This window comes from Lutjanus erythropterus, chromosome 9 (assembly GCF_056507025.1).
Source record: "Lutjanus erythropterus isolate fLutEry1 chromosome 9, fLutEry1.hap2, whole genome shotgun sequence".
Taxonomy (NCBI): domain Eukaryota; kingdom Metazoa; phylum Chordata; class Actinopteri; order Lutjaniformes; family Lutjanidae; genus Lutjanus; species Lutjanus erythropterus.
Window position 1 is genome coordinate 27,593,626 of NC_139325.1, and position 27,120 is coordinate 27,620,745.

The 27,120-nt window shown below is 37.6% G+C and overlaps 2 protein-coding genes across 3 annotated transcripts; one reads left to right on the plus strand and one right to left on the minus strand.

Moving 5' to 3' along the window:
• Positions 1-56: 56 nt before the first annotated feature.
• On the plus strand, positions 57-26,335 carry LOC146321725 (uncharacterized). Of its 2 annotated transcripts, XM_084726994.1 has the most exons (10): positions 57-186; positions 15,766-15,818; positions 16,256-16,327; positions 17,264-17,294; positions 18,073-18,590; positions 19,512-19,568; positions 22,034-22,288; positions 24,273-24,326; positions 24,462-24,502; positions 25,663-26,335. In XM_084726994.1, exons 3-10 carry the CDS (start codon positions 16,285-16,287, stop codon positions 25,666-25,668), a joined length of 1,005 nt encoding a protein of 334 aa, XP_084583120.1. In that variant the 5' UTR covers positions 57-186; positions 15,766-15,818; positions 16,256-16,284; the 3' UTR covers positions 25,669-26,335. The 2 variants fall into 2 exon arrangements, with proteins under 2 accessions (XP_084583120.1, XP_084583119.1); XM_084726993.1 differs by lacking the exons at positions 57-186; positions 15,766-15,818; positions 24,462-24,502 and having other exon boundaries at positions 16,083-16,327.
• LOC146321726 (uncharacterized) lies at positions 5,866-14,090 on the minus strand. Its single transcript, XM_084726991.1, has 5 exons — positions 13,901-14,090; positions 11,158-11,322; positions 9,695-9,833; positions 8,431-8,538; positions 5,866-7,201 (listed from the first exon to the last, which is right to left on the minus strand). The coding sequence occupies exons 2-5, from the start codon at positions 11,301-11,303 to the stop codon at positions 6,296-6,298; spliced, it is 1,299 nt and encodes a 432-aa protein (XP_084583117.1). The 5' UTR covers positions 11,304-11,322; positions 13,901-14,090; the 3' UTR covers positions 5,866-6,295.
• Positions 26,336-27,120: the final 785 nt, after the last annotated feature.

Here is a 27,120-nt window from a genome sequence, read left to right on the forward strand (position 1 = left end):
GTTTTGTCTTTTTGTGATAATTTTTTCTGTTTTATTGTATCTTAAAGGTCCAGTGTGAAAGATTTACAGGGATTTACTGATAGATGGTGATGGCATGGACATCTCTGGAAAAGATGCCATCTGGATGGTAGCACATGTTGCTCCACAACCTGCACGTGCCTTTCAGCATCAATGAGGCCTTTACAGGTGTGTTACCCACAATGCCATGGGCATTTACACACCCCCATACCATCAAAGATGTTGGCTTTTGAAGTTAGCCCTGTTAACAATCTGGATGGTCCTTTTTCTCTGTAGGAGAAGACGGCACAAAACAAGGCCCACACACAAAGCTACTTACTTCAAATAACAATGGGATTACATTTATTTAGTATAATTGCAATTTTAAAGTCACCAGTAAACAGTTATAGTAGTTAATTTTTGTTTCACTTGCTCAGGTAATACATACAGGAGCAAAAAAGTAAACAAAATAAATCACTACATTATAAAGCACCACCATAGTCTCTCAGAAAAAGAGGAAAGGAAGAAAAAAAAATTAAATACATTTCAAATAAACTGTACACAGAATATAAGTATTACAATTGCACATTGTTTCCAGAGTCAGTATATTAATGGACGGAGCCACTGTAACGTCACCCATGAGTTTGTAGACTACTGTTTTGAAGGGTCGGCTTTAGCAGTACGGGCGTCAAAATCTTTTTATTTTTCCCCAACCACAGCATGCACAGTGCTGATGGAAGTGTTGAGCTGGTGATGATGTACTGTAACTTAAACAGTGCCTGGTTTTGGCTTGTCAATTCAGCAGAAAATAATGGCGTTCTGCCCGGTCACGATCATTCTCGTATTATGACTCAACAGTCACTAAAATATGCTTCTGAAAACACTTGAAGCAAAAGTTGGTCAACATAGTAACAATCTTCTGATCAGAACTGCCTACTTTGACAGTTTGATCTGGGTTTTCGGAGGCTCTGTTGGAAACCACAAGAAGAAATATAGAATTACAATGGCAGCCACCTGGTTGTGTCTACGAGGAAACCCCAGACCTGCAAAAGACCCTGCTAGAGTGAATATTTAAACCCAAACCATGAACTTTCCCTCATCGTAACCAGGTTTTTTTGTCCCACAGCCTACCCAGATCTTAGCCACAGCACCGTCACATTATACTACTGTACTATTATTAACAAAATGAGTTTGTTCGACGTGCACAACGAAGAAACAATGCATACAAAATCCTGGGTTGCCTTCCAGACAGAACCCAGCTGCTTGGTCACAATCACATATTACATCATTAAAATATGTTTCTGAAAACATTTTAGGTGAGAAATGGGCAGCGTAGATTGAAAATGCCAACTGTTCGTGTAATGCCAGTCATGTCATCGGATGTTTGAATGGTGTTCAGCATAAGGGGATTATTGGAGCAAACTGAGCACCTGTTCACCTAGTTCAATCTGGTGAAATACCGACATTGGCCACTGGGTGTCACCATCTCACCACCCTCATTTCTGGGATGAGAGCAGCAAGAGAAGCTGAAGCAAATCAGGCAGGCACCCTCATTGAAACATACTTATTTTAATTGCATTTAAGGTGAGATTTGTATCATAAAAGAACACGATTCAATCATATTGTTGCATATTGTTAATGAACAGGGATATACTCTGAATCATTCAATGTTAAATGTAGAGTTACGTGCATCAATCCACCTCGTTCACCTGGTGGTGTAAGTTAATAGGTAGGTTCCGGATGAACTGCGTCTCGCCTGAAGACTAGACGAGATCAACAGGAGGTGGAGACAAAAAGCTACAGTCAAGTCGGACAGTTTCCAGCAGACTTCAGAGAAAATACAGGAAGAGACGCTAACATCCTGTTAGATCACCTGTAGGTTATCTGAAGTTTGAAGACCACGTTCATAGCTGAAAAAATAACGTGTGTTCTTGATCGTTGATTGAAGTAGAAATAGAAATCCCCCTTCTGTTACGTGGATCTTTTGTTCTTTTGTCTGTCTTAACTGTTCCTCTGATAAATCACATATTAAAAAACTTAATTATTATTATGAGCCACAAGATATCTGTTTGCTGACAGATTAAAACATCATTGCACAATACAAGACTAATATATCCAGCGTTAAATATTACACTTACACAGAAAATTGTTATTTTATACAACACGTGGCGTTTGTTGTCAAAATTAAGAGCCAATCAGAGCCTGTCAGCTCATCAATCAGGCGACAGCCAGGCGCTCGTAATCGGTGGAAAGCAACTGCGGCCGCCTCGATCTCGTGATCTTACCGTTGCCCTCGTGTGCATGACGTCAGAGCAAATCGGGATCAAGTCGGACACAAATCTAACCGGCATGCATTGTGCGGCGATCACCGCTGATCGATTCTGCGCAGGCCTGGCTCATCTCAATCGCATCTATTGTGACTATAATTTGCGTTTGCCTGGTTATTTCAGATATCTTTAATAAGTGTTTAACTACATTTAAGGTGTCTGCTGCCCTTTTTGGATGCACCCTACCATCATATACTGACGCCAGGGCAACACATACACCCTTCAGCTAAGTTTTTTAGCTCATCGTTTGTGCATCCCTACCTTTGTTATGTGTGAATGCATGTTTGGACGGTAATCTCGCACATTTAAATGAACTTTGTTGAGTAATGTTATTCATACTTAGCACACATCAGCATCACCACCTACACTCCTCACAATATTTTAGTATTGACAGGTTAGCTAGGTAACTGTATTTTGGTTGGTAGCGGTTGGTCTGTATAGCTAACAGTTAACGGTTAGTAGTTAACAGTAGCAGTTGCTATGTGTAGCTAATGTTAGCGGTTGGCCTGTGTAACTTACAGTAGCGGTTGATCTGTGTAGCTAATAGTAGCGGTTCCTTTGAAGGTAAGGGAAGCAGTTGCTGTGTATAGCTTAAATTAGCAGATGGGCTGTGTAGCTAATATTAGCATTTGTTTTGTACAATTTAATGTTAGCGGTTAGTCTGTGTAGCTATTGACGACAGTTGGTCTTACTTGTAAAGCTGTCTTTTTTGTTCAGAGGAGAACCCTTAGTGATTCCTGCCAGAACCATTTATAAAGAACAAAGCACATAGCAACCAATAACCAAACCAATCAATTGTTGCAGGTCTAATAGCATTATACTTAGAACTATCTGTGAAAGGCTCCACCCACGACCTCCCATGACAAGCCTTTGCCACCAACATGGAACTGGCCCCCGTTCCCCTCACCTAATTTTGAATTGTTCTGAGCGTCTCAATTGGAAATAAACTGGTTCAGAAACTCAAAAGGTGGTTCCCAACTGGAACCAAAAAGTAACAGGTTTTCCTTGTGAACCAACGTGGGTGTGTCATATTCTACAGGGCATTGACGTTACCCTCTCTTGATGACATCCTTGATTACAACAGTTCTGCTCAAAACTGGTGGAAATGCGGGTTGGTTCAGTAAATAGCCACAAGATTCCAAGAATATTGAACAGAGAGAATTCACCCAGTAGGATCTGTGTTTTATTAGGCTTCCACCTATAACCTCTTGTCTTAGCAAAGAAAAATCTATGAGTGTGCTCCGAAGATCTGTCCGTCTTACCTAACCCACTTAGAGTTCTGCAGAAATACCAGTATGCAGCTTTAAACAGCTCAAACTGAGACATATTACTCTTCAGTGGAAACCACACAGCCTTCCTTTGTGGTTTAGATAGACTGAAGGATTAACAGCGCCAGTACCACAGATCACAAATCGCTGCAGACACTTGAGAGCTGATGCTTTTGAACTGTGGCTGGTTTGGAGGAAGAGGCGACGGTTTTAAGACAGACCAGTTTACAGTTTGACAAAGAGATTATGAATCTTATATTTAAAAAGAGCAGTAGCAGTTTGACAGACTGAGCACAGTAAATTCGGCGTATCAGCACTGTTGATGTTTTAAGGCACACAGTGCAGATTACTAGATGGTGGTGGGGTCAGATGCAGGTCATTACTGCAGCAGTGTTTAACAAAAACAAACTGATAAGAGTGAAACAAGCTCTTCTGGTTCTTAAAGGAATCCGTAGAATGAAAATAGAGCCTTTTGTTTCGTTTGTCTGAGCTTGGATCAGAGGCGAAACTAAGAATTCTGAACACAGAGTTTAAACCATTAGTCAGTTAAATAGTTTATTGAATAAATAATCAGTAACTATTTTAATTACCAATTAACAGTCGGTTAGTTCCAGCATCTGGGATGTAATGATTATCTGTTTCCCTATCTGACATTGTAGTAGACTGAATACTTTTGGTTTTATACTGTTGGTAAGACAAAAGAAGTCGTGTGACATCACCTTTGGTTTTAGGAAACTGCAAGAGGCATTTTTCACTGTTTTCTGATGGACAAAACAATTGACAAATTGGGACAAAGAAGAAGAGGTAAATCAATAATGAAAATAGTTGGATGGTGCAGCTATCTTCGCATCCCCTGAAGCAGGGGTGCATTTAGTCATTTTGAAGCCTATGGCAAACACAGCATGGGGCCCTCCACATCCATTGTTCACTCCCTTTTTCAATCCTTGAATAAATAAAAGGCATAAAAATATACTTTTATATATGGTGGGGTGTTACAGCCTGAGCAAAAAAGCAGTTCTGTAGTGTGGTGGCAGATATGGTTCCAGACAGTAGCAGGGTGAACAGGCTATGGCTGGGGTGCGTACTGTCTTTTAGTATCCTCCAGCTTCCTCTTTTTTCAGTGCCACTGAGCTAGTTTCATTTTTCAACAGTCTGTACAGACTGTAACTGAGCTGTTGGCTCCCGTCTTTCTGAATTATTTCTGCACATATGTGCAGTTAGATCATGGAATAGTCCAAGTCAATAGGGAGGCCATGAGACACTCATTCTGATGCCATCTTACCTTGTGGATTTTTAGAAAGACATCTAATCAGCAAAAAGTTTTAAAATAAGTTTCTTTACTGTAAGTTTACGAGGTGTATGGAGTAGCTTGAGGCCTAGGGCAATTGCTGACCTCTGCCTCATGGTAAATCCCCTCTGCCCTGAAAAAATAGTTGTAACCTCTGTTTGTTGTTTTTTTGGTTCATGTCATCCTGTCAGGAACCCAAAAACTTTCTTGTCATTTTTTTTCTGGTGATTCAGTGTTACATTTGTCTGCCCCTATTTCTTTCACCTCACTTCAGTGGCGTTGGTTAAAATAATTAGTAAAATAATTAGTGTGCATACAACTATCAAGGCTATCAAATTTTGCTGGGTGCATTTATTGCAATTTGGCTGCGACTGTGCAATGTTCTCGACGGTTGCAATTGTAACAAAAGTCTGTTTTGTACCAGGTTTGCTGAAATTACATAATTTTGCAAGAAATGACAGAAAACCTGTTTTTCTGCACTAATTCAGAACAGAGGGATCTTTGTAGAGATAGATGAGCATAGCACATAACATGTAATTACAGGAAGCAGGAAATGAGACTGCTTACCATGGTTCTCCCAGGCACCTAGATTGCATGACTGTTACTGGAGCCCAGAGCAAAAATGGGTGGTGTCTAACACACAAACAAGACAGAAAATCTTCCAGGAGGTATTTAGCAACATCGCCATTTTTTCATCAGTGTTCAGCCAGTGGGGATTTGAGATGTGGTCATCAGCCTGGGCTTTCTTGAACCATAAGAAGCATGTTACTCTTCAAATCCGCCCTAGAAGTCACCAATATTTGAGTGAATGAAAACCAGTAAAACCAGTGTTACTCACTACACTACAGAAATGAAACTTTTTTTTTTTTTAATATAACCATCAACTGTAGTCTGCCTCTTTTCAGTCATTTCATCTGCTCAGATTTACTGTTTTCAATTACAATAGCTACAGCAATGATAATGTAATGAAAATGTGTAATAAATATGTGCTTCTGCAATTGCAAGAGAGATCCAAATTTATTTATATACATAAATGTACATATAAGGTATGAGCCATGTTCACAGTTTTATATATTCAGATGTTTGACGAACATTCACAGATGGTTGTCCATGCCTGCAGGAACTTCTCTCTTGGCAGGTAAATAAAAGACTTAATCAAATTCCTAACATGGCTGAATATCATGTTACAGCATGACTAAAGCCATTTCAAGATGTCCTCTTATTACAGCCTCTAACAACCAGTTTGTAACAAGTCCATTTTATGTGACACAGACACCAGTGCCTACTGTAGCTTAATCAGTTTAATCTTTAGCTCAGTAGAAATGTAGCTTACATGCTTTCTAAGACGATACCAAAAGTGACCCTGAACACATGCAGTCCTTTTTGAGGAGTAAAAGTATCTTCCAAATAAATTCTTACTTGCTATCAAACTTTACATCATTGTACTTAACTATCTTCCCACCACGAGTCACCACCTCCTTCTGCTCCCATGTTCCAACCTCCCCGTTTTTCTCCTCAAAGCGCCGCACCACCACCCTCCCTGTTGTAGGCAGGTTGCAGGGCAGATCCTTGGCAGCCTCTTGGTACAGTCTCATTTTCATGAAGTCTTGCGTGAGGTCAGCTCCACCCGTTGGGACCAGAGCCTGGTTTTTGTTCTTGTCCTCTGTCCTCTGAGGGGAAGGAGAGAGGTGTGGTACTTTGAAGTCTGGTTTGGGCGAACGCTCCCATTTCAGCGGCGATGGAGACCTGTTGAGCGGTGATGGATCTCTTTTGAAGGGTGATGGAGCCCTGTTCATTGGTGATGGATCTCTGTTAAAGGGTGATGGATCCCTGTTAAATGGTGATGGAGCCCTGTTCATTGGTGATGCACCTCTGTTCATCGGTGATGGCGACCAGTCTCTGACATTAGTGTGAGGCGATGGTAGCTTAAGGTGCTCTTTTTGAGCGGGTGTATTGATGACGATGCCTGCACCTCCGGCCCTTCGTATCTCACTTATGACCCCACCCATGGTGGCCCTCAGAGAAGGGTCTGTCTCCACCATCCTACACACAGCATGGCAGTATGGCTGATCCTTCAGAGTCTCCTTGATCTTGGTGGGACAGACACTGGGTGTGTACAACCGAACCCGAGCACAAAGCTCTGCGATGATCTTACCCATGGCCCACACGTCTGAGCGCTGGTTCCGCTGGCTGCCCCTCTGCAGTACCTCAGGGGCTGAGTAGGCCTCATTCCCCATGTCCATGGCGGAGTTGAGACCATGTCGGAAGAACTTGGCCAGTCCCAGGTCGATGATGACAGCTCTATTTGTGTTATGCTCCACCTGGAAGACATGTTGTGTAGACATGTTGTGTAGTCATGTTGTGTAACACAAAATTACAGAACAATTCATGGAGCTTTAAAAGTGAGATAATGTACAACATGGTGGTCATTCAGCTTCAGCCTCTGTCATATCATGTCCACCATTTTAGTTTAGCATGTTAGCATGTACAACAAAGCAGTTGTACGTTTCCTTTTATTAACATTCTGCTTTTCTGCTGTCAGTTTCATCTCCATGCATGCAGTAATGTCACTGCTACAAATATTGTGGGACATTGAAGCAGAAAAACTACAAGTGAAATCTGATAGGACAAACTCTCCAGAGGATACAGAGTTAACTAATCAATTAAGTTAAATGCTGCTGTGTTGTGCATAAATGTACACATGTCGTCTCTCTGGGTAGACACTCCCTCTTTCTCCTCCGCGATCAATCTGCTGTTAATCAGAATGTTAATTTTTGTGACCCGGACTAACCACAGTTTTAACTGCTGTCTATGCATCACTGCTACACACTTAATCCAACAGCAACTCTCATGTCTCATGCAACCAAAACTATTTTTCTCATCCTGACAAGCTAAATAATTTTGTAACTGTTGGTTTTTCTCACTGAAACATAAATGGAAACATACAAAAATGAAGCAAAAACAACGATGGACAATTAACTTTAAAATAGATGTATTAAATGTGCTGGTAACGTGTAGAGAAATCCAAGTCAGGATAGCATAACAGTTATCTTCAGGCAACTTTATGATTTGGGGAAGTTAGGATGCTTATGTAATCCACTTTTCCTATCTTAAGTTAGGAGAGGAACATTAACTTAGGAATTGTAAAAAAAAAAAATAGAGGCATTTGTAATGGCTTTTTTTCTAAATCAGGTCAAAACTTAAATTATCAAACAGTTAAGATGGGATCTCCAATTTAGAAGTTTCTGTCATATGACAAGGTGCCCAAACACATCTTCAAGGCCACAATGTATCAAACTAGTAAGACCCTTTTCACGGCACAATGATATAATTGAGTTTACAACAAAACAGTAGTTTGTTATTTGGCAATAGCAGCTGTAAAAGTGTCCATGTCCTTATCACAGTCTCAAAAATTTTAATATCTCAACAGCAGTAATTTGACCTTGAGATAGAGAGTTTTGATTTTCATTATGAAAGTTCAGTTCAGTTTTGAGTCCTTTTACCAGTAAGGGAATGATGAGTACGTTTCAGCATGCTTGTGCTCACTCACCATGATGTTTTCAGGCTTGAGGTCTTGATGGACAATATCTTTGGAGTGGAGGTGAAGCAGCCCCTCGCACATGCCGATGATGATAGTGCCTCTGTTAGCTGGAGTCAACTGTAGAGATGGAAATTTGAGATCAAGTTTATCTGGACTGGCATCAGCTAGCACCCGTGTGATATTCAAAGTAACTATCAAGTTGCACGCCCTTTTCCCCTCAGGCCTAAATGCTTGTCTGAAGTTAACGAGGCGCAGCGTTAAATCAGTGGGGCAGGTACGCACACGCTGATCACACATCCAACAGTCGACATTTGCAGAGTGCAGTCACAGAAAACAACATATAGTTAAGATTTCTGTCATTAACGTAAAAATAGAAACTGACTCTTAGATTTGTTTCGGTGAAACTATCAAATTCAAGCATGAGATGTTCTCATGATGAGTCAGAGGTTGGTCAGAGGAGAGAAATTTGTATCCTAAATGAATGCACACTACAGGAACATGCAGTGTGTCCCTGGCTTTACATTCTTTTATAGTGTGTTTGTCTTGTTAGAATGTTTTTGTGTTGTTGTCTTTTACGTAATTTCTGTCTTCTTAAAACTTGAGTTGTTTTTTGTCTTGTCACTCACTTTTCTTCTTGTTGTCTTTTACATTTTCTTTTTCTCTTGTCATATCTTTTACATCTTTTTCATCTTGTGATGCCTTGTTATATCATTTTCCATCTTGTTGTTTTCTTCTTGTTATGTCTTACATTTTGTTTTTCTCGTTACATCTTTTACATCTTTTTCAACTTGTGATGCCTTGTTGTATCATTTTACATCTTGTTGTTTTCTTCTTGTTACGTCTTTTACGTCATTTCATCTCACTGCATCTGTTGTGTGTGATATGTACTGATGGATACAGTAATTGTCCTCTCTTTGTGTTTGGTCTTAATGTTGAGAAGGTGGCATGCAATGATACAAAATAAGAATAATTAATTATAATCAATGATAATAATAATCCTCAAATACCTTAAAACTAAAGTAACAAGCTTATTCTGACAATGTAAGGAGTGTGTTAAAATGTAGGGAGTAAAATTAATAAGTTCCACTACTAACATTCTCAATGAAATCATGAAAAATAAATGCTCAAAGTACAGATACCTGAAAAATCGACTTAACTACAGTAACAAAGTATTTGCCCTTACTTTTCACCTCTAATTCTAAGCACTATTTAACTTCTATCCTAAATTTCAGCTTGAATCATGTGCATTTGTCTGTTGTCATGGTGACTTTACCTGTATTTTAGACTTCGATGCTTTGAAGATGGTGGTCTCTAAGTCCTCTCCAAAGATGAACTCTAGAGGAATAATCCATTTTCCGTCTTTGAGATTTATGTTGCCCAGAAGCTTCACTATGTTCGGATGATTTGCCTTGCTGCGGATCAGTAGAACAAGTTATGGGGGAAAAACGGTGACAAATGAGAAAGAGGAAATAAGACTATTGGCTCAGTTTGGTTGAAGAATTTAAACCATCTGCGATTTTGTGTCCCAAAATAAATATTGACAGTACAAACCCTGCTACTCCGATTTTATCAGTTCTGTGTTTTTACAATCCAAAATTAAGTTCATTTATTACCCCAATATCACATTTATTGTCTCAAAGGACCTTGATTCAGATATTTTTCTCCACATTAAGTTAAAAAAAAATATTACTACAATGTGTCATTTAGATTACAGCACACAGCTAATATTTTGTACATACGTGGAACCAAATAAGTACTTACAGGGCTTTGTAATGTTTTTCATTAGTCTTTCAAGGGCTTACAGGACAGGCGATGTCACACACTGTACAAACTGTAAAGCCCCTGAGGCAAATTGTGATTTGTAATATTGGACAATAAAAAATAACATTTGATTGATTAATTGATTGACTGATAATGGCAATGGTAACATGCTGAGATTAAGTGTAATGTTTGCTATGTTCACAGTCTTAGTTTAACATGTTAGCATGCTACATTTGCTAATTAGCATAAAAGAAACGTGAACCAAAGTTTTGGAAATAAAGAAATTATGACCTGATGGTGGCACCAAATGAAAATGGTGACATGAACATCTGCATAAACATTCATGGCAATCCATCCAGTAGTTGTTGAGATATTTCTATCAGGACCAAAGTGGTGAAGCTACTGATAGTCTTCCCTTGTGCCATCATGGCTCATGGCTAAAAGTGACTTGTGACTTTCAATTCTGCACGTGTGCCTTGATGTATATCACTCTCTTTTTCAATGTGGTGTGATGAATTACTAATCATCGGCCTTACAAGTAAATCCCTTGTGTTGCATGAGTAAAAATGGCACCACCGTAGCACATATTTGTTAGTGGCCAGCAATAATCTTTAGTGCAACATCTTACATTTTCTGTAATTTCTTTCATGGCTTCACAGTTTAGGTTTTTGTTTAATTTTAAACATATTCTCCTATCTCCTGTTTCTGTTTTCTGGCAATGGAAAATGTGTGTTTGTGTATTAATTGCATTAAATGTATACTCTACTTCCCCGAAATGCTCTAGTTTGTTGGAGTGGTGGAAAAACCCTCACCATTTAAGAAAAAAAATGATTACACAGTTGTTTTTGGTTTTGGTTTTTGGAAACTTAGGTGTTTCACCTCACAGCATTTAAGAAATCAGCTTCTCCTTTTGCAGTAGTTCCTCTTTTTAGTCAGCCATTCTTGAGTCAAACAAAAAAAAAAAAAAACACTTACTTGTACACGTCGCACTCTCTCTCCAGGTCCTTCCTGCTGATGAGCTGGTGAGGGACCTTCTTTATAGCAGCCCAGGTATCATTGTACTTCTCCTTGTAGACCTTCCCGAAACAGCCCTGTGCGATAGTGCCAGTGGAGTACGCCATCTAGGCCACGTTGTGATGACTGGAGGGTGAGGGTGAGGTCATTTTAATGATCGTGTTGAAGCTCAGATCAAGCAGTGTAAAGAAAGACCATATTTCCTGCACTAAACGCCAGTTTGGTTCAGTTTATGATGTTTATTGTTTAAGACCATCAGATATGGTGATCCAACATTTTGTGACGCTGTAGTTTGTGGTGCTGTGGACTTAATATCTGTGTCTTTCAGCCGTTTTTTGCAAGTGTCTTTTTGTGAGCTATATTGGTTTGGACAAGTAGGTGGTCCTATGTGCCGTTTTGTCTTTGTGATTTCTGGGGCTTTCCTCCTCATGGCCGTGCATAACAGGAGTTAAGAGTTTGTGACAGAAGACAGAAGCTACTATTATGATAACAGTAAAAGAAAACAGATGACTCAGGTTCAGCTGAATTCCAATTACAAGAATGCGTCACATATGTTTTTCAGCATGAGTTATTTAGAGCTGACTTTTTCACGGTCACGCATAATAGATGCACTTTAGACCATGAAAACCTAGTTTGAGAGGATTTCTTCTTTAAGAATCCCCTATGAGTATTTGTTTTATTTTTATGTTTGAAGATAAGGTCATCTTAGTCAAATGATCATCAAACTATAAATTACAGCCAATCAAAACTTCCAACCATATTTGATTCCTTGCTGTCTCATCTTCTAAAAAATTTGATAAAAGATGTATATATATATATATTTTTTTTTCCTTTTGGAGGGGACCCCTTACAACACACTCAAGGACCCCTGGTGGTCTTTAGACCCCACTTTGAAAACCACTGATTTAGAGAGCAGCAGAACTCAAGTCTCCAGGCGTGGAAAGTACATTTACACATGCCCTCAAGTACAGCTCAGACGTACTTGTACTTTATAATTTGGACTTCAACCATTTTTTAATTTTTAATTTGTACTTCATAACATTTTAGAAGAAGATAACTATTGCATAATTATATCTTTTATTTGAGAGCTAGTCTCTTTGAAAATAAAGTTAAGCTTAATGTGTAGCAGTTATGCTCTCAAAAATGAGTGCTGCAGTCCAAATGGTGAGTTGGAGCCATAGACTGTATATTAAGTAGGTTGAATCTGTATTTTTCTTGACTTCTTCTATGAGAACGTTGGTATACTCCCTAGATTGTTACAGGCCTTTTAATGTTTATTTATTTTATTGGCTAAATAACATTATTAATGTTTGTTTACTAACTGACCGCTGGCTGGCACAAGTTGAGTAACCCTGGTGTAGGAAAACCTATGATGGTCACAAAATTTATGCAAAGTGCGAAATGCTGTATCTAGAGTCAGTGTTTGGTTTATCTGTTCTGGACCACTGTAGAAACATGGCAGTGCAACATGGTGGACTCAATGGAAGAGGATCTGTGCTCTCTGTAGTGTGAATGTCTCATTCTAAGGTAACAAAAGAACAACAGTTCTTATTCATAAGTGATTACACACTAATGAAAACACATTTATTAATAATATCACATTTCTGTCATGTTTTGCAATTTAATCGGTGTAAATCTTACACACTTGGCCTTTAAGTGACAAAACTGAATACTTCTTCCACTACTAAGAGTCTTAATGAAATCATGAAATCTGCTGCAAACATTATAAGAGTCACCACATTTCTGCTGAATCACAGAGCGACCGTATTTGACTGTCAAACATTTCTACAAATATCTTTCATATGAGCTTCTTGCCAGCATGAATAAACCTGTCAGCAGTCTGTCAGAGCAAACAGGTGACACTCCCTTCCTCAGAATGCTTCTTTGACCACATTAAAACCTATGTTGAGTAAGACTGGGGATTCTGTGTTACATACGGGAAGAAAATGCCACAGCCTGATAAGATGACTTATCTCTTTCTTTGTTTCACTTAACTGGAATCAATGTTTGATCATACTGCTGAACAAAGTGGAGATTCAGTTTGGGTGGTGATGCAAAATCTGGAACCAGGATGTCCTGAATCCTGACGTAGCCTCCAAAAACAACCAAACGGTGACGGTTTAAATGACCCATAACTGAGCCTGTTGTGTAAATAACAGCACCCACGCACTGATCTGAACAGACATGTTTATCATTTTAAGCATTTTGATGGAAGAGTAACGTCCAGTCAGCATTATTCAGCCTGTTTCAAAAACACTTTCAGTTGCGTGTTGTTTAAAAGGGAGATTTAAAAAAAACTTGTCAAACTGGTAAGTCCACAAGAGAGAAGGAAATATTCTCTCTTTGCATTTGGTGGAAGATGTAGCTTGTAATGAAAATAACATTCAAAGGAAAAACAAACACTGTCATGTTGAAGTTGTTGAAGCGGCAGGCAGCTTGTCAGTCACCTTACAGCAATTAAAATTCACAAAGGACAGACTGAGTGTGTTAGGAAAAAAGTAGAATAACCAGTGAACACATGAGAGGCTCATCAGTGAATAAATTCTGTTCCATAAAGACATTTTTTTGCTCTAATTACAACCTCTTAAAGTGTTATAATCTGGTTGGGCAAAACAGGAAGGAAACAAAGGAATATTACCCTACAAAAAGTGGCAAAGAGTGGATTTCCCTATATTGTTCCAGAGAAATCTTCTAAGGTGCTTACCTTTTTGCTGTCGAGAGGAAGCAGCTGCGTCAGGTCTGAACACGAGTTGGAATAGTTAACTCTCTTTGTACCTGTTCCACGCCTTCTTGTATCTGGTACATGGCCCTGAGCGAAGCAGTCACACCTGAGTGCTGCAGCAGGCTGACTGGTCAAGAAAGAGAAACACACAGCGTAATTAACTAAAGTACTATGGAACTGATGAGAAGAGAAAATGTCTGATAAACAAGAGGACATGTGACTGCCAACATGAGGGGGAGGGGGTATTCCCACTATGGAGAAAATACAAGAGCAACACCTACTATACAGTCAAATATAGTGGTTAGTTAGACTGAAAGAATGGACCAGAGGGCACAGCATGCCCTCATTAATCTCACTTGACTTTCCCTCAGGGGAACTGAAGCTAAATATTAAGCAAAGCTAAACTAAACGCAATCAAACCAAAAGTAAAGCACAGGCAGGAACAAGGGAAAACCAGTACTGATCTAAGGCCTGTGGCTGTCACATTCCTATGTCTGAAAAACAAAAGTGAACTTGGAGAGACTGACCATCAGACAACTGATCACTCTGGAAGTGTATAACACCCACAATGCATTGCAATCATGCATTTGGTGCAAGCAAACACATCCATGATTGGGTGGCAGCAATGTATGTAAAACTCCTGTTTTATTTAGTCCTGTATTTATCATGGACAAACAGCCTCACAGTGCCACCTGTAGGATGTAAGTGTTTAAAATGTGGGTCTGGTTTTGTTGTTGGTCAAATAGCATATTCTAATGAAATATTGTAAGAATTGCTTTACTGCACGTGTGTGTGTATATGTATGTGTGTATGTATGTGAATTTTAAAAAGAAATTTTGGTGTCTTCCTCAAGCTCTGGTCCTCTACCAGAGGCCTGGGAGTTTGAGGGTTCTGCGCAGTGTCTTAGCTGTTCCTAGGATTGCGCTCTCCTGGACAGCAACCTCCAATGGTGTGCCTCAAATCTGCTGGAGCCACTCTCCCAGTTTGTGGGTCACAGCCTCCAGTGCTCCGATCACTACTGGAACCACTGTTGCCTTCACTCCCCACATCTTCTCCAGCTCCTCTTTCAGCCCTTGGCATTTTTCAGGCTTCTCGTATTCCTTCTTCCCAATGTTGCTGTCGCTCGGCGTTGCGACATCTATCACCACTGCCTCCTTCTGTTGTTTGTAGATCAACGCGATGTCTGGTTGGTTAGCCATGACCAGTTTGTCAGTCTGGATCTGAAAGTCCCACAGGATCTTGGCTTGGTCATTCTCAACCACCTTAGGAGGTGTCTTCCATTCTGACTGAGGGATCTCCAGCCCACACTAAGTGTAGATATTCCTGTACACTATGCCAGCCACTTGGTTATGGCGTCCCATGTACACTGTTCCTGCCTGCATCTTACACCCTGCTATTATGTGCTGGAACATCTCAGGAGCGTCTTTTCACAGCCTGCACCTAGGGTCCTGACTGGTGTGGTAGACCCCTGCCTTGACTTATCTTGTACTAAGTTTTACAAATGTAGTGGAGCAAAAAGTACCATATTTGTCGACTTCTGTCTCTAGTGGAGTAGAAGTATATAGTGCATCAAGTAAAGTAAACATACCTTGAATTTGTACTTAAGTACAGTACATGAGAATGTGTACTTTCCACCACTGGCTCTGGAGTGGGTGGCCATCCACCATTACTGATTCTAATGCAACAGGTTCAGGTGCATTATTGACAAGGATTTGACCAGGAGCTGTTAATCAGAAACTGAAACTGTTAAGGTGACAGTATTTATTTTCTTGTTTATCTGTTGCTATCTTTGAATCTGATCTGAAATTAATTTCAAGCATGACAGTTTGTCTTCCCTCTACCTGCAGATAAAACAACTAAAATGAAAGGACTCAGAAAAGGAATCAAGAGGAAGTTTGAGGTCAGTCACACTAATGTTTTATTCACCGAGACATGTTTGTGAAAAGTACATAAAAAATATGTACAAATAAATACTTAGGGGTAGGTTGTGTTCACATGTGTATTGTGTGTTATCAGAAAAGACACATTTTAATGGCAGATATAAACTGGGCCTCTCAACTCTCACATTTTCTTCTGGTACAATTGATATATATAATATGATATGAATATTTTTTTACGATGGATAATCATTGTTCAAGTAAAAGTTAAACTAACAAATAAAAATACATTTCTCACATGCACAGCCTGCTGTGTGTCAAACTAGCAGCCTGAAGTGAGTTGTACTCCACTTACCACTAGATGGAGCTATTGTTATATTGTACATCACAAGAAGAAGCGCAAGAGGACACTGTCAACCATTTCCTGAACAGTATTTCTGTCAAACCTTTCCCACAACAGCTTATTTTCTGTTGCTCATTCGGACAACAATGACCCACCCAACGGATTATTCTTTCCACCCGCGGTCAGAAAGTAAGTTTGTTTATTTAAATTCCACCATTTCATTGTGTTAATGGGGCAACTGGGAAGCTTTTTGCAGTTTTAATGGCCTTCTGCATGTTTCATTCATCTGAGGCCTGCACAACAACTTTTTGAAGTTTTAAGTCCGTGTCCTCTGAAGACTAAATTCATGTAGTTTTTTTATCAAATCACGAGTTTTATTAACTAAAGTGACCAAATAAGTGATTTTATTCGAGTTTTTAAAGCTAAAATCGTGCCAATAGCAACCTAACAGGAAAATTAACAACATGAGAGCCTCATGTAGCTGTGTTACAAACCTATAACCATTTGTTTCCGTTATGCACTTTTATCTAACTATATTACCTTTAATGCTTTGTTTTATTATCAAGGTTTTAAAGCATCAACATTAGTTTGTATACTTTTTATCAGGTGAACAGACGATTTTTTTTTTTAAAAATCAGCAAGCAACATGCCGAACTAGAGTTTTTTGTGATTGGATCTAATCCATAAAGATTTAAAAACCTTAAAATAAACTTAATAAATCCATCAGTACATAATAGGGTTGCAAATGTTGTGGATTTTCCTTGACCGATAATTGAAAATGCTAACAATCATCAATCAGTAATAACTAATGCGATATAAAACATGTTTTTCTTCTTTTCTCACATTAATTGTTTTCCTTTTTTTTTTTTTTTTTCTCATTTTAACTTTAAGTTTCCTTATTTAACAAATGGCTCTGCCAGAATAAACAACATCAAATGAGGCACAATCACTGCCATTTCTAGACTATAGATTAATTATCGATTAATACATTTTTAATCAGTTAAATTGTTAACAGCAATCAGTTGATTAATGATTAATCATTAACATCCCAAGTACATAATCACCTATACTATAAATAATCTCTGTTATCAGTATTTTTACTGTCTTTTTGTTTTACACTTGAAGGTGGCCAGGGCCGACACACCCAGGAGAGTGGGTATGTTTGTCATCTTCTTTTCTCTCTTATTGTTATACATTCATGAAGTTAATCTGAGTGTCAACCAGTGATTTCTCAGGTTGCAAATTGCAAATACTTTTCCTTAATTGATTATTGATAACATTAACATCAATTAATCAATGTATTTGTTATTAAGAAAACATAATAAATTGTGTTTTTCCCCCTCAATCAAACCTTTAGTTTCAAAGCAACATATTGCTTTACATAGCCTATGAAACATAAGAAGACTTAGATGTCTGCATATTAAATTTTGTGTAAAGCAATAATAAATGTGTGTTCTTATTTTGCCACACTGCAGAAATGTGTTATTTACCACCCAGCCAAATATGAATGATTAAAAATATCAGCTTCATTGGACATGTCTAGACATGTCTGAGCCACCAGAGTCGAGGACAGAGACAGGATGCTGTTACTTTTAATTCTGCATGGGGTTCTTGGAACTGAAGTACACTGAAGTGAACTGCTGGGCTGATTTGGACTGAGAGAGCTGATAAAATCTGTGTTTGTAATGGTGTCGTTCGTTTGTCAGTTCGTGCTGGTGGATCATGGCCCCGTTTACTGGTCTAACTCCACATTTCAGTACTACATAGCTCTCGCATATTTCTTAGCAACTATTTACTAACATGTATAACGTTTTTTCGAAGAAAAAAGTCATTTTGATGGGAGCTGCTTAGTGTGTTTCTGTCCATGAGAGAAGTAGCAATACTTCTCTTTCTTCTTCAAGTATTTTTAAATGTTTTTTTTTTCCATGTTACAGTGATGCTGGCCTCTCCTCCAACATGGAGCACAAGTTCAGTGACAATTACACTGACGGTGCTTCACCCGTAGCTGATAAAGGCAGCTTTGTGATACCGATTCCTAAAAGGGAGCTAGACATCTCTGAGAAAATTGGAAAAATCTGGTCACACCCATCAGTGTTTGGTCATGCTGGTGAGCAGTTTCACACAAAGGCAGAGTCGCATCCTGCATATACTGTAGAGGGGTTCTTAAAATCCTCCACTGTGAGCCAAGAGGAACACTCTCCACCACATCCCACACCAACAGCCCTGTCTAAGAATAGCCCGGAAGAGAAAACAGACAAGATTTTACCCGGAACAACGGCCATTACAGAGAAGCAGCCTGATGTGGAGGTGGAAGGAGAAGAGAACTGCATCATGGGCACCAAAATGGTCACCGGAACAAATGCAGATAAACCCAAAGGCCACCGACTGGTTTCTGCAGAAAAGAGAAAGGTCAGCCATCACAAGAAAAAAGCTGCTGGGAGGAACCGGAAATGTAAGTAAATTTAAATGTGTATTAATCTTAAATTGTCATATTTAATGAGCATATCACTTTTTTTTTTTTTTTTTACAAAATGTAATCATAAATAACTAATAGTATATAACTATACTAAATAATAGTAATAAACACTTGATGGCCTCTTTATTAGGTACACATGTACAATATATTGCAAAGCAGTGCAACAGCTCCGTAAGTTTAACAGCACTCCAGCGATGTAAAACTGAGAATTAAATTAATTATTCATTTTGCATTCATCTATGAGGACGCAAGGGATGTACTTGTACTTATGTCCTCCATTTCACTTTCACTTCAGTTGTGTTTTAGGAACCGTTTTTGCAGCAGTCTTTATTTGTCAAGCTTGGAAGAAAAGGCAGGACTAATAATAATAATAACGACAATAATAATAATAATAATAACAACGATAATAATAACTTTTAATTTTCTAATGAAAGGAAATATAATGAAATGTTTGAATGGTGCAACTGTATGATACATAAATTAAAGAAATAAATCAATGAATCGACCAAAAATCCTACCTCTACGATGTTTATAATGTTCAGTATTTACTGCAGTTGTCAGAACTGTGTAAATTTAATTATGTTTATTTCTGAGGTCGTAGTTAAAGGTGATATTGTATGGACAAAATATTATCGTTTCTTATATTTACTGCGTTGGGGAGTGTTAAATTGTTTTGTCCTGTTTATTTACATACGTAAGGGGAAAAGAACATTAAAAACACTAAATAAAGTTATATTGCATTGCATTAGATTGCACAGATGCACCTAATAAAGTAAATATATAATTGTAATGTTACTCCTGTAAAATTCAGTAATCAATGCCACCTTGGAGTGTAATTCATAAGAATACAGTTTTTTATTGACCATAAATAATTTTGTTTTTGGTCTGTATTTCCAGTGAATCTTCTGTGCTGGATGGTGCTGATACATGTTCCTTTGTCTGAGGGCGTTGCCGGTATGGTAAAAACGTTCAGTGTCACATAACTACGTGTTGTGCATCCCTGTACAGTATTTATTTCTTTATTTAGGTTTAATTGTCTTGAATAGGAGTTAAAAGTAACTTTTTATAGTGTACTCTGAACACTGTTCTAACTAATAATACATAGTATTTTTAATCTAGTTGCAGAAGAACAAAGAAGTTAAGACATTTTGTAAAGTTAATTGAACACAGGTGCAGTGGTTTTATCATTTTCAAATCCTGTAATAGCATTGATTTATTTAAAGGGAATCTTTGGTATTTTTCAACCTGGACCCTATTTTCCCATGTTTGTGTGCAACATAATTCTTATAGGCAACATCAAAGTACATCCACTGACGTCCTTGTTTTGTCACTGACAGGCTCACAGTGTTGACATGTCAGAGCATTATGGAAAGGATCGCTTCAGAGAGAGATCGTCATCTTCATTCAAACTTTACAGAAACAAAATAAAACACACCAAAACTGTCTTTGCTCACCTTTCAGCAATCACTAACTCTGATTTGGTCAAAATAAACCCTTAACCCTTAGTAGCAAGATGGAGGTCGGACAACAGAGAAGCATCAGGTATTTTCACATCTGACTCAGTGAATTAAGGGTTTATTTAGACCAAACCAGAGTTGGTGAATGTTGGAACTGTGGAAAGATGAGCTGAGATGTTTTTGGTGACTTTTACTTTGCTTCTGTCGAGTGAAATGTGTTTTAACATGATAAAATTACTGTTACTGTAGTTTGGCAAGAGCAATATAACATCTGTTTCTGACATAACGGTCTGTCTCCTTAGCAATCCTTTCCATGTTGTCACTTAAAATAAAAATCTGAGCCTGTCAGTGGCAAAAAAAAAACAGTTTTCACAGACATACTTAAATGATGCACAGATGCAGTGTTCTCCCTCAATACTAGACCAGTATCACAGCTGTCTCAGTGTTCTGAAGTGACTGAAAAGTGGTTTGTACAAAAGTTAGGTTATTTTTTAGCAAAGAATAAACTGATAAGTGAAAAATCTATGAATTTATAACAAATAGATCTACATCATTAGCACTGATTGAATTAATAGAAGAAATTAGAGCAGCCATAGAAAAACAGCAATATATGGCGGGAGTATTTATTGATTTAAAAAATGCATTTGATACAGTTGACCATCCTATAGTCTACTACTGTTCAAGTTGCTGGTTTATAAAATTGGGGGGACTGTACGTAAGTGATTAAAAAGTTATTTGGAAAATCTACACCAATTTGTGCAGTTTGCTGGTAATAACTCTGAGTTTATGAAGGTTAAATGTGGAGCCCCACAAAAAGCTGTTCTGGGTCCAAAACTATATATTTTATATATTAATGAGATCTGTGCAGTGTCCAACATATTGCAGTATCTCCTGTTTGCAGAAGACACAAATATATTTTATTTTGTTTGATTTGAAGACAGTTATAGAGAGATTAGTATGTGAAATGTCCTTAAATTGGAATAAAGCAATATTTAGGGAGTTCAGTAATTGAAAAAAGGATGATAACATCACAACGGTAATAGACAGAGCTTATATTAAGAAAGCAATTTAAGTAAAATTTTTGGCAGTTATAATGAACCATAAAATTACTTAGAAATCTGACATAGAAAATATAAAGAGAAAAGTATGTAAAAATATTGACTTTTTTTTTAAAGGACACTTTAGATCTTTTACACTTAATATTTTGTAGTGTTCACTTATTCTGCTATATTTTGTATACTGCACAGAGGTGTGTGTGGGGTAACATATATATATGACAAATACTAAACCTTTGTATTTGTTACATAAAAGAGCAATACGATTTAAAAACAAGGTGAATGCAAAAGAACAAACCAACAGACTTATTTAAATCACGTGTTGAAGTTCAAATATTTAGTTGATTTAAAAATATTGTTAGTAATGCATAAACCTAGAAATAGATTATTACCTGAAAATGTGCAGAGGTTGTTTATATTGAGTTCAAATGAATGGCGTATTTCAATATATGGAGTGAAACTGTGGAATTCTCCAAACAAAGATTTAAAATGTTCAAATATTATTCATTTAAGAAAATGAATAGGGAAAAATAATGGGACATTATGCACTTAATGAGAGATATTTATGTTAAGGTCATCAGTGGTGTGGAAACAAAAAAAGGACATCTGTATTTAAGTTATTATTAAAACAAGGGCAGGTAATGTAAGATTGATCTTCCTCCAGCTCATTTTTCAATCATGGAACATGTATAAGTTGTTTGTATTCGTGAACCATCTGCTTTGTGAAATTGGTATTGGAAAAAGAGACTGAAATGAGCAAAACAGACAAAATGAAATAAGCTGACATGAAATGAAAATAAGTTCCAGGTTGAAAAACACCGAAGTTACCCTTTCAGTAACCTTTCCCTGAAACTGAAATTCACGTGCATCTGTTGCTCATTGATATTTTTCTCTGTTTTGACCACAGGTAACTGTTTTACCTGCGTGGACGAGGACAGATGCCCAAATCTGGTGAGCATATACAACTCTGATGACGATACGGTGTTTAATGGTCTCAATCAAACATTTACAACATGCTGCGGAGCCTCTCCACCCACCGCTCCGAAGACTTGTGCTGTGTGCCGTGACCAGTCTGACACCATCAAGATACTCTGCTCAGAGGACGTGGAAAAAGTGGAGGTGGAAGATAACGATGGAGATCTAAAGACTTCTCCATCAGTCTGTACGTATCACATAAATATATCAAACATGCATCTCTGCTGGTTTTAGTAATTTGTAGGTCAAAAGATGTCTAAACATCTCGGTTAAAACGGAGCTAAATTTATCAAACATTGGGGCTACATCTAACCATGAGTGCCTAACTGCAGTTAAAAGTGATGTCATGTGAAATACATCAATTTGTTTAGTGTGTGTCAAGCATCTCTATGAACTGCTGCACCTGGTCTGTGGTCAAAGCAGGGATTCACCTGGAGAAGAAGCTGCAGAGAGCAGGCCTCGCCACGATCGTCTAAACTGTGGGCGTATCATAGACAGGAACTAATGATTATTTTCATAGTCGATTAATCGGATGATTATTTCTGTTACGGTGAAAACTGTCCATCAGTGTTTCCTAAAGCCCAAGGTGACGTCCTCAAATGTCTTGTTTTACTAATAACCCAAAGATACTCAGTTTACTGTCATAGATGAGGAAAGAAACCAGAAAATATTTACATTTAAGATACCGAAGCCATTTAAATATATTTTCTGAACATTTCTGCATCTCCCCTGTGATAAAAGGATGTGTGTTTTGTACGGTTTGCTTGCTTTCGGTTTGCTTTAATGACCACGTATGAGTGAGGAATGGCTAAAAATAACATTACAGAGAGTCTGTAACTCATTTCAGTTATTTTTCTCACCCCACACTGATGCAAAAATACACTGCCAGTGATCAGTTTACCTACACATGACTCCAGTGATGGAATAACTCATAAACAGTTTTAAGTCAGGTACTTCAGGCATATAACAAACAGAGACAATTAAATGGGGTGAAAATTGGACAAACTAACTACTAACCTTTCAGGATTTCTGGTCAAATAAAATATTAAAACATTAATGAGACAAGTTTTTGATATTTATCTTAGGCAAACTGATTTTTCTAATTGATTAATAAGAAATAATCATTGGATGAATTGATAAATCAACTGTTAGATTAATAAAAAAAAATGTTTAAATAATTAATATGTGCAACCCTAGGAGGTACAGCAGAATTTTTAAATAGCAGCGACAAAAAACAAACAAACAAACAAACAAAAAAAAAACAGTGATGAAGGGTGTCATATGTCGATAGTCTTTTTGTGAACTTGGCATCAGTATAATCCATAAAGAGAAACCATATATCTGTTCAAAACGTTACATTTTGGATTTTGTTACCTCAACACATTACCAGCCTCATTACCTCAGCTGAGCTCTGTGTGATAGATATTATTATTATTATTATTATTATTATTATTATTATTATCATCATTATTGCTTTTTAATACTTAATACTTTATTATTATTAATACTGTTTGATCCAAACTTGCTCAAGTGTTTAAAAATACCACGGTTGTATGAAGTGTGGATGCAAAAGTTAACGTTTGCTCCTCCAAGTTTAATAGTTGGGATGCAACTGCTCTACTTTCTCCACTGCTCAGGTGCCTGTACATACAACTGTTGTTGCAGCACAGTGAAAACATATTGTAGTTACATGAACGATGTTGAAATGTCAGTTAGCCGGGTATTCCCCAGGAAACTGTCTGGCCAAAGCAGTTAGTTCAGGTCGCTTCTTGTCTAGTGACTGGTTCAGTAAGCAGGGGACAGCCTGAACAATAGGCGGAAAATATATTTCTCTGTGAGAAGCACCTCTGCTCTTTTCCCATAAAATATAATAGCTTATTTCCTAATAGTGTTAAAATTTCTGTGATATTAGTGGAAGCAGTCTTTGCTTTAAGTAAAAGCTTAATTAAAGTGGCTCATCTCCCAATACATTATACCTGACACTCTAGTTGCCAGTTTATTAGGTACTCTCACTAAATCTCATGCAGTCTAATACTACAGGCCTGCAACAGTGAAACTGTTTTAGAGAGTTGCTGATCCAACTTCATGGTCTTTTGGTAGAAGTTTATTGTGCTGTTAAGTGGTGTCTCTATGATTTGTGTAAAGCTCCAATTTTCCTTCTTCCTGTTTAGGTGAACTGCAAAACAGATGTGACCGTGCACACATTGGCTTGATTGCAGGAGCTGGTATGTATTTATCACAAGCACTGATGGTCAGTTTATGGCTGACATTGATGAACTGCATGATTTTAAACAATGCCAGAGGTCTTTTTTTTTTTTTTTAACTTCACCCAAAATGACAGACGTGTTTTCATTTTGCAGTCCTCTTTGGGGTTGCGGTGGCGGCGCTGTTGATCTGCAGTGTAAGTGCCACTCAGTGTGGTCACTGATCGCACAAATTTTAACATGTTCAACTGAGAAACAAAACTATCTCAAATCAGGTTTCTGTCACTGAAGTGATTACATTCATTCTAAGTCTTAGGTCTTACATATTTCATTTATATTTGTTTTGGATATGGTCACATTTAACTATTTCAATATATTTTTCGTTGTTCTTCTTTTAGTGCCGCCAGAGATGTAACAGGTAGGTTCAGTCTGATCTTAATGTAACCCATTTAATCAATATATGGGGGGTTATCATTATAATTTGTTTCCATGGTTTTATAAACACTTTTGGCACAAAATCATTCATACTGACCTGGGCAGGGTTCATACTGGAGAACTGAGAATAAACTGTACTTTGAGGGTTTTTCAATTTTTAGTCTTAAGTGATGCTGGGCTTTTAAAAGATCAAACTCTTGGCTATTAAACCTTGTAACGGACCAGCCTCCTGGGGATTTAAATTTTTATTAAATGTAGACTCAGTCAAATGGATAATCTCACCGTTGAGGTTTTACGGAGCTGATAAAATGCTATTTTTTTATTCCACAGCATTGTCATAGTGTGTGACCATTTTATTTTTTTAAGTTAATCACAATAAAATCAAAATACACATTTTTGAAAGGTAATTCTCATTCAGCTTTGATTTAAAGGGGCTATGTTTGAGTTGACGTGTTGAGAAACATCTGATAGTAATACATGAAATTTAACCAGTGCTTCAGAAGTATTCTCACCCTTTTTAAACCAGGAAGCGAGACAGGGGTCCTTAGGCTATAGCTTAACCTTTTATACCTGATTAAATCATGTTTTTGTAAAAATCCAGCAGAGCTGATGGAAAACTGGGGCACAACTTTAAAGGGCAAACATTTTCATTAAAAAATGATTTTTAAACAAATATAATTATAAAAGCACACTTTTACACCCATGTTAACCACAGATATTGGGGTTAGGTAGTTTTAGATTTCGAAGGCTTTTAACACATTTTTGTAATTGTTTATATATATATATTTTTTTATTCTTATTTATTTATTTTTTTGAATACCAAACATAGGCACACTATTGGACTGTGAATATTTCTAATTCAATATATTCACACTAGACACTCAGATCATGTTTTTTGTTTGTTTTTCTTTGCTTGAAATAGGACTGAAAATAGTGAGAACTGAAGAACACTGTACAAGCAAGACGAAGACAACAGTCTGCTGAGGCCATTCTATCGCCAACCCATTTTATTTCCATCTAATAATCCCTAGATTTAGCTGCCATGCAGAAAATAGCTTTTTATTGTTTACGCTTTGGGACAACTGCTGCTTTAGATTACTGCCATTATCGTTTCATCTGTTGTTTATTTTATTGATTGTTAAATTCATTGTTTAATCTGTAACATAGCCAAAATTATATAATACAATTGCTTGTTTTGTCTGATCAACACTCAAAAATGGCCTTTTTGCCTGTGTTTGATAGGGACAGCTGAAGATATGACAGGAAAGGGGGTAGAGATAGAGGGGATGACAGAAGGTCGGCCTCAGGTGGGAGCTGAACTAGCGGCCGCTGCACAGGACTGATAGCCTCGGTACATGGGGTGTATGCTTTACCAACTGAGCTACATGGGCGCCCCCTTTTGGCCTTTTTTTTTTTTTTTTTTAATTACTTAAACAGTCGATGACTATCAGAATACCTGTAGACCTCTTCACTGTCAATCAATGCTAAATGCTTATTTGATTAATTTACTTTCAGCTCTACAGCAAAAATTGCCTAATGAAAATGTGTACCTCCTGTTTTGATTAAAAAATGTTTCAAACAGCTCATGGCTTTGTCATTATTTATAGACCAGGCCACAGTGAACAATCAGTGGTGGACAAAGTAGTCAGACCTTTAACTTAAGTAAAAGTTGGCCAACACACTGCAGAAATACTCTGATACAAGTTGAAGTGAAAGTAAAAGTAAATGGTACAGGCCCACCAGCAACTATAATTTACCTAAAGTAAATTGACTCATTTTACAAATTGTCCCCTTTTCTGAATAGAATGTACTGGGTTATAATTATAGATGCATTAATATGTGATCATCTTTTTTAAGGGTTAACAGCTTTACTGCTGCATCACTTAAATGTCCTGTGTGTTAAGATAAATGGAAAAGGATTCACTGGCGTATATGGAAGCATGTTTTCATTAGTGTATAATCAACTGAAAATAGGAATTGTTGTTTTTGTTACTGTAGAACAGTGGTTCCCAAACATTTTCTGCCATGTCCCCCTTCAGAAGATGGATCTAAAGTAACTAAATTGATCAAATAAATGTTGTGGATTAAAAAGTCCAATATCCCCCTGTGAACTATAATGCAGTAGTACAAAGTAGGAGAAAATGGAAATACTGAGTGAAGTATTTAAGTACAGTACTTTAGGCCTAAATGCAGGGGAGACTGGGGGCAATTGTAACACACTTAATTCCTCCTATCACAAACAAGCTAGAGTGATGACACTTACTCTGCACGTGCTCAGTAGGATCCTCTTGCTGCTTGGGGAACAGAAGCATGATCATTTCACCTCAGCAGACATTTTCAACAAAAAACATTTTTTGAGGCATAAAAGTAACTTTTTGGA

Excerpts from the sequence above, each read along its gene's own strand:
- LOC146321726 (XM_084726991.1), bottom strand. The coding sequence starts at position 11,303 with ATGGCGTACTCCACTGGCACTATCGCACAGGGCTGTTTCGGGAAGGTC. Across the intron at positions 8,539-9,694 it reads CATCGAAGTCTAAAATACAG|TTGACTCCAGCTAACAGAGG; the intron begins GTAAAGTCACCA and ends CCATCTCTACAG. Across the intron at positions 7,202-8,430 it reads TCAAGCCTGAAAACATCATG|GTGGAGCATAACACAAATAG; the intron begins GTGAGTGAGCAC and ends CATGTCTTCCAG.
- LOC146321725 (XM_084726993.1), top strand. The coding sequence starts at position 16,285 with ATGACCCACCCAACGGATTATTCTTTCCACCCGCGGTCAGAAA. Across the intron at positions 18,591-19,511 it reads TGCTGGGAGGAACCGGAAAT|TGAATCTTCTGTGCTGGATG; the intron begins GTAAGTAAATTT and ends CTGTATTTCCAG. Across the intron at positions 22,289-24,272 it reads AAAGACTTCTCCATCAGTCT|GTGAACTGCAAAACAGATGT; the intron begins GTACGTATCACA and ends CTTCCTGTTTAG.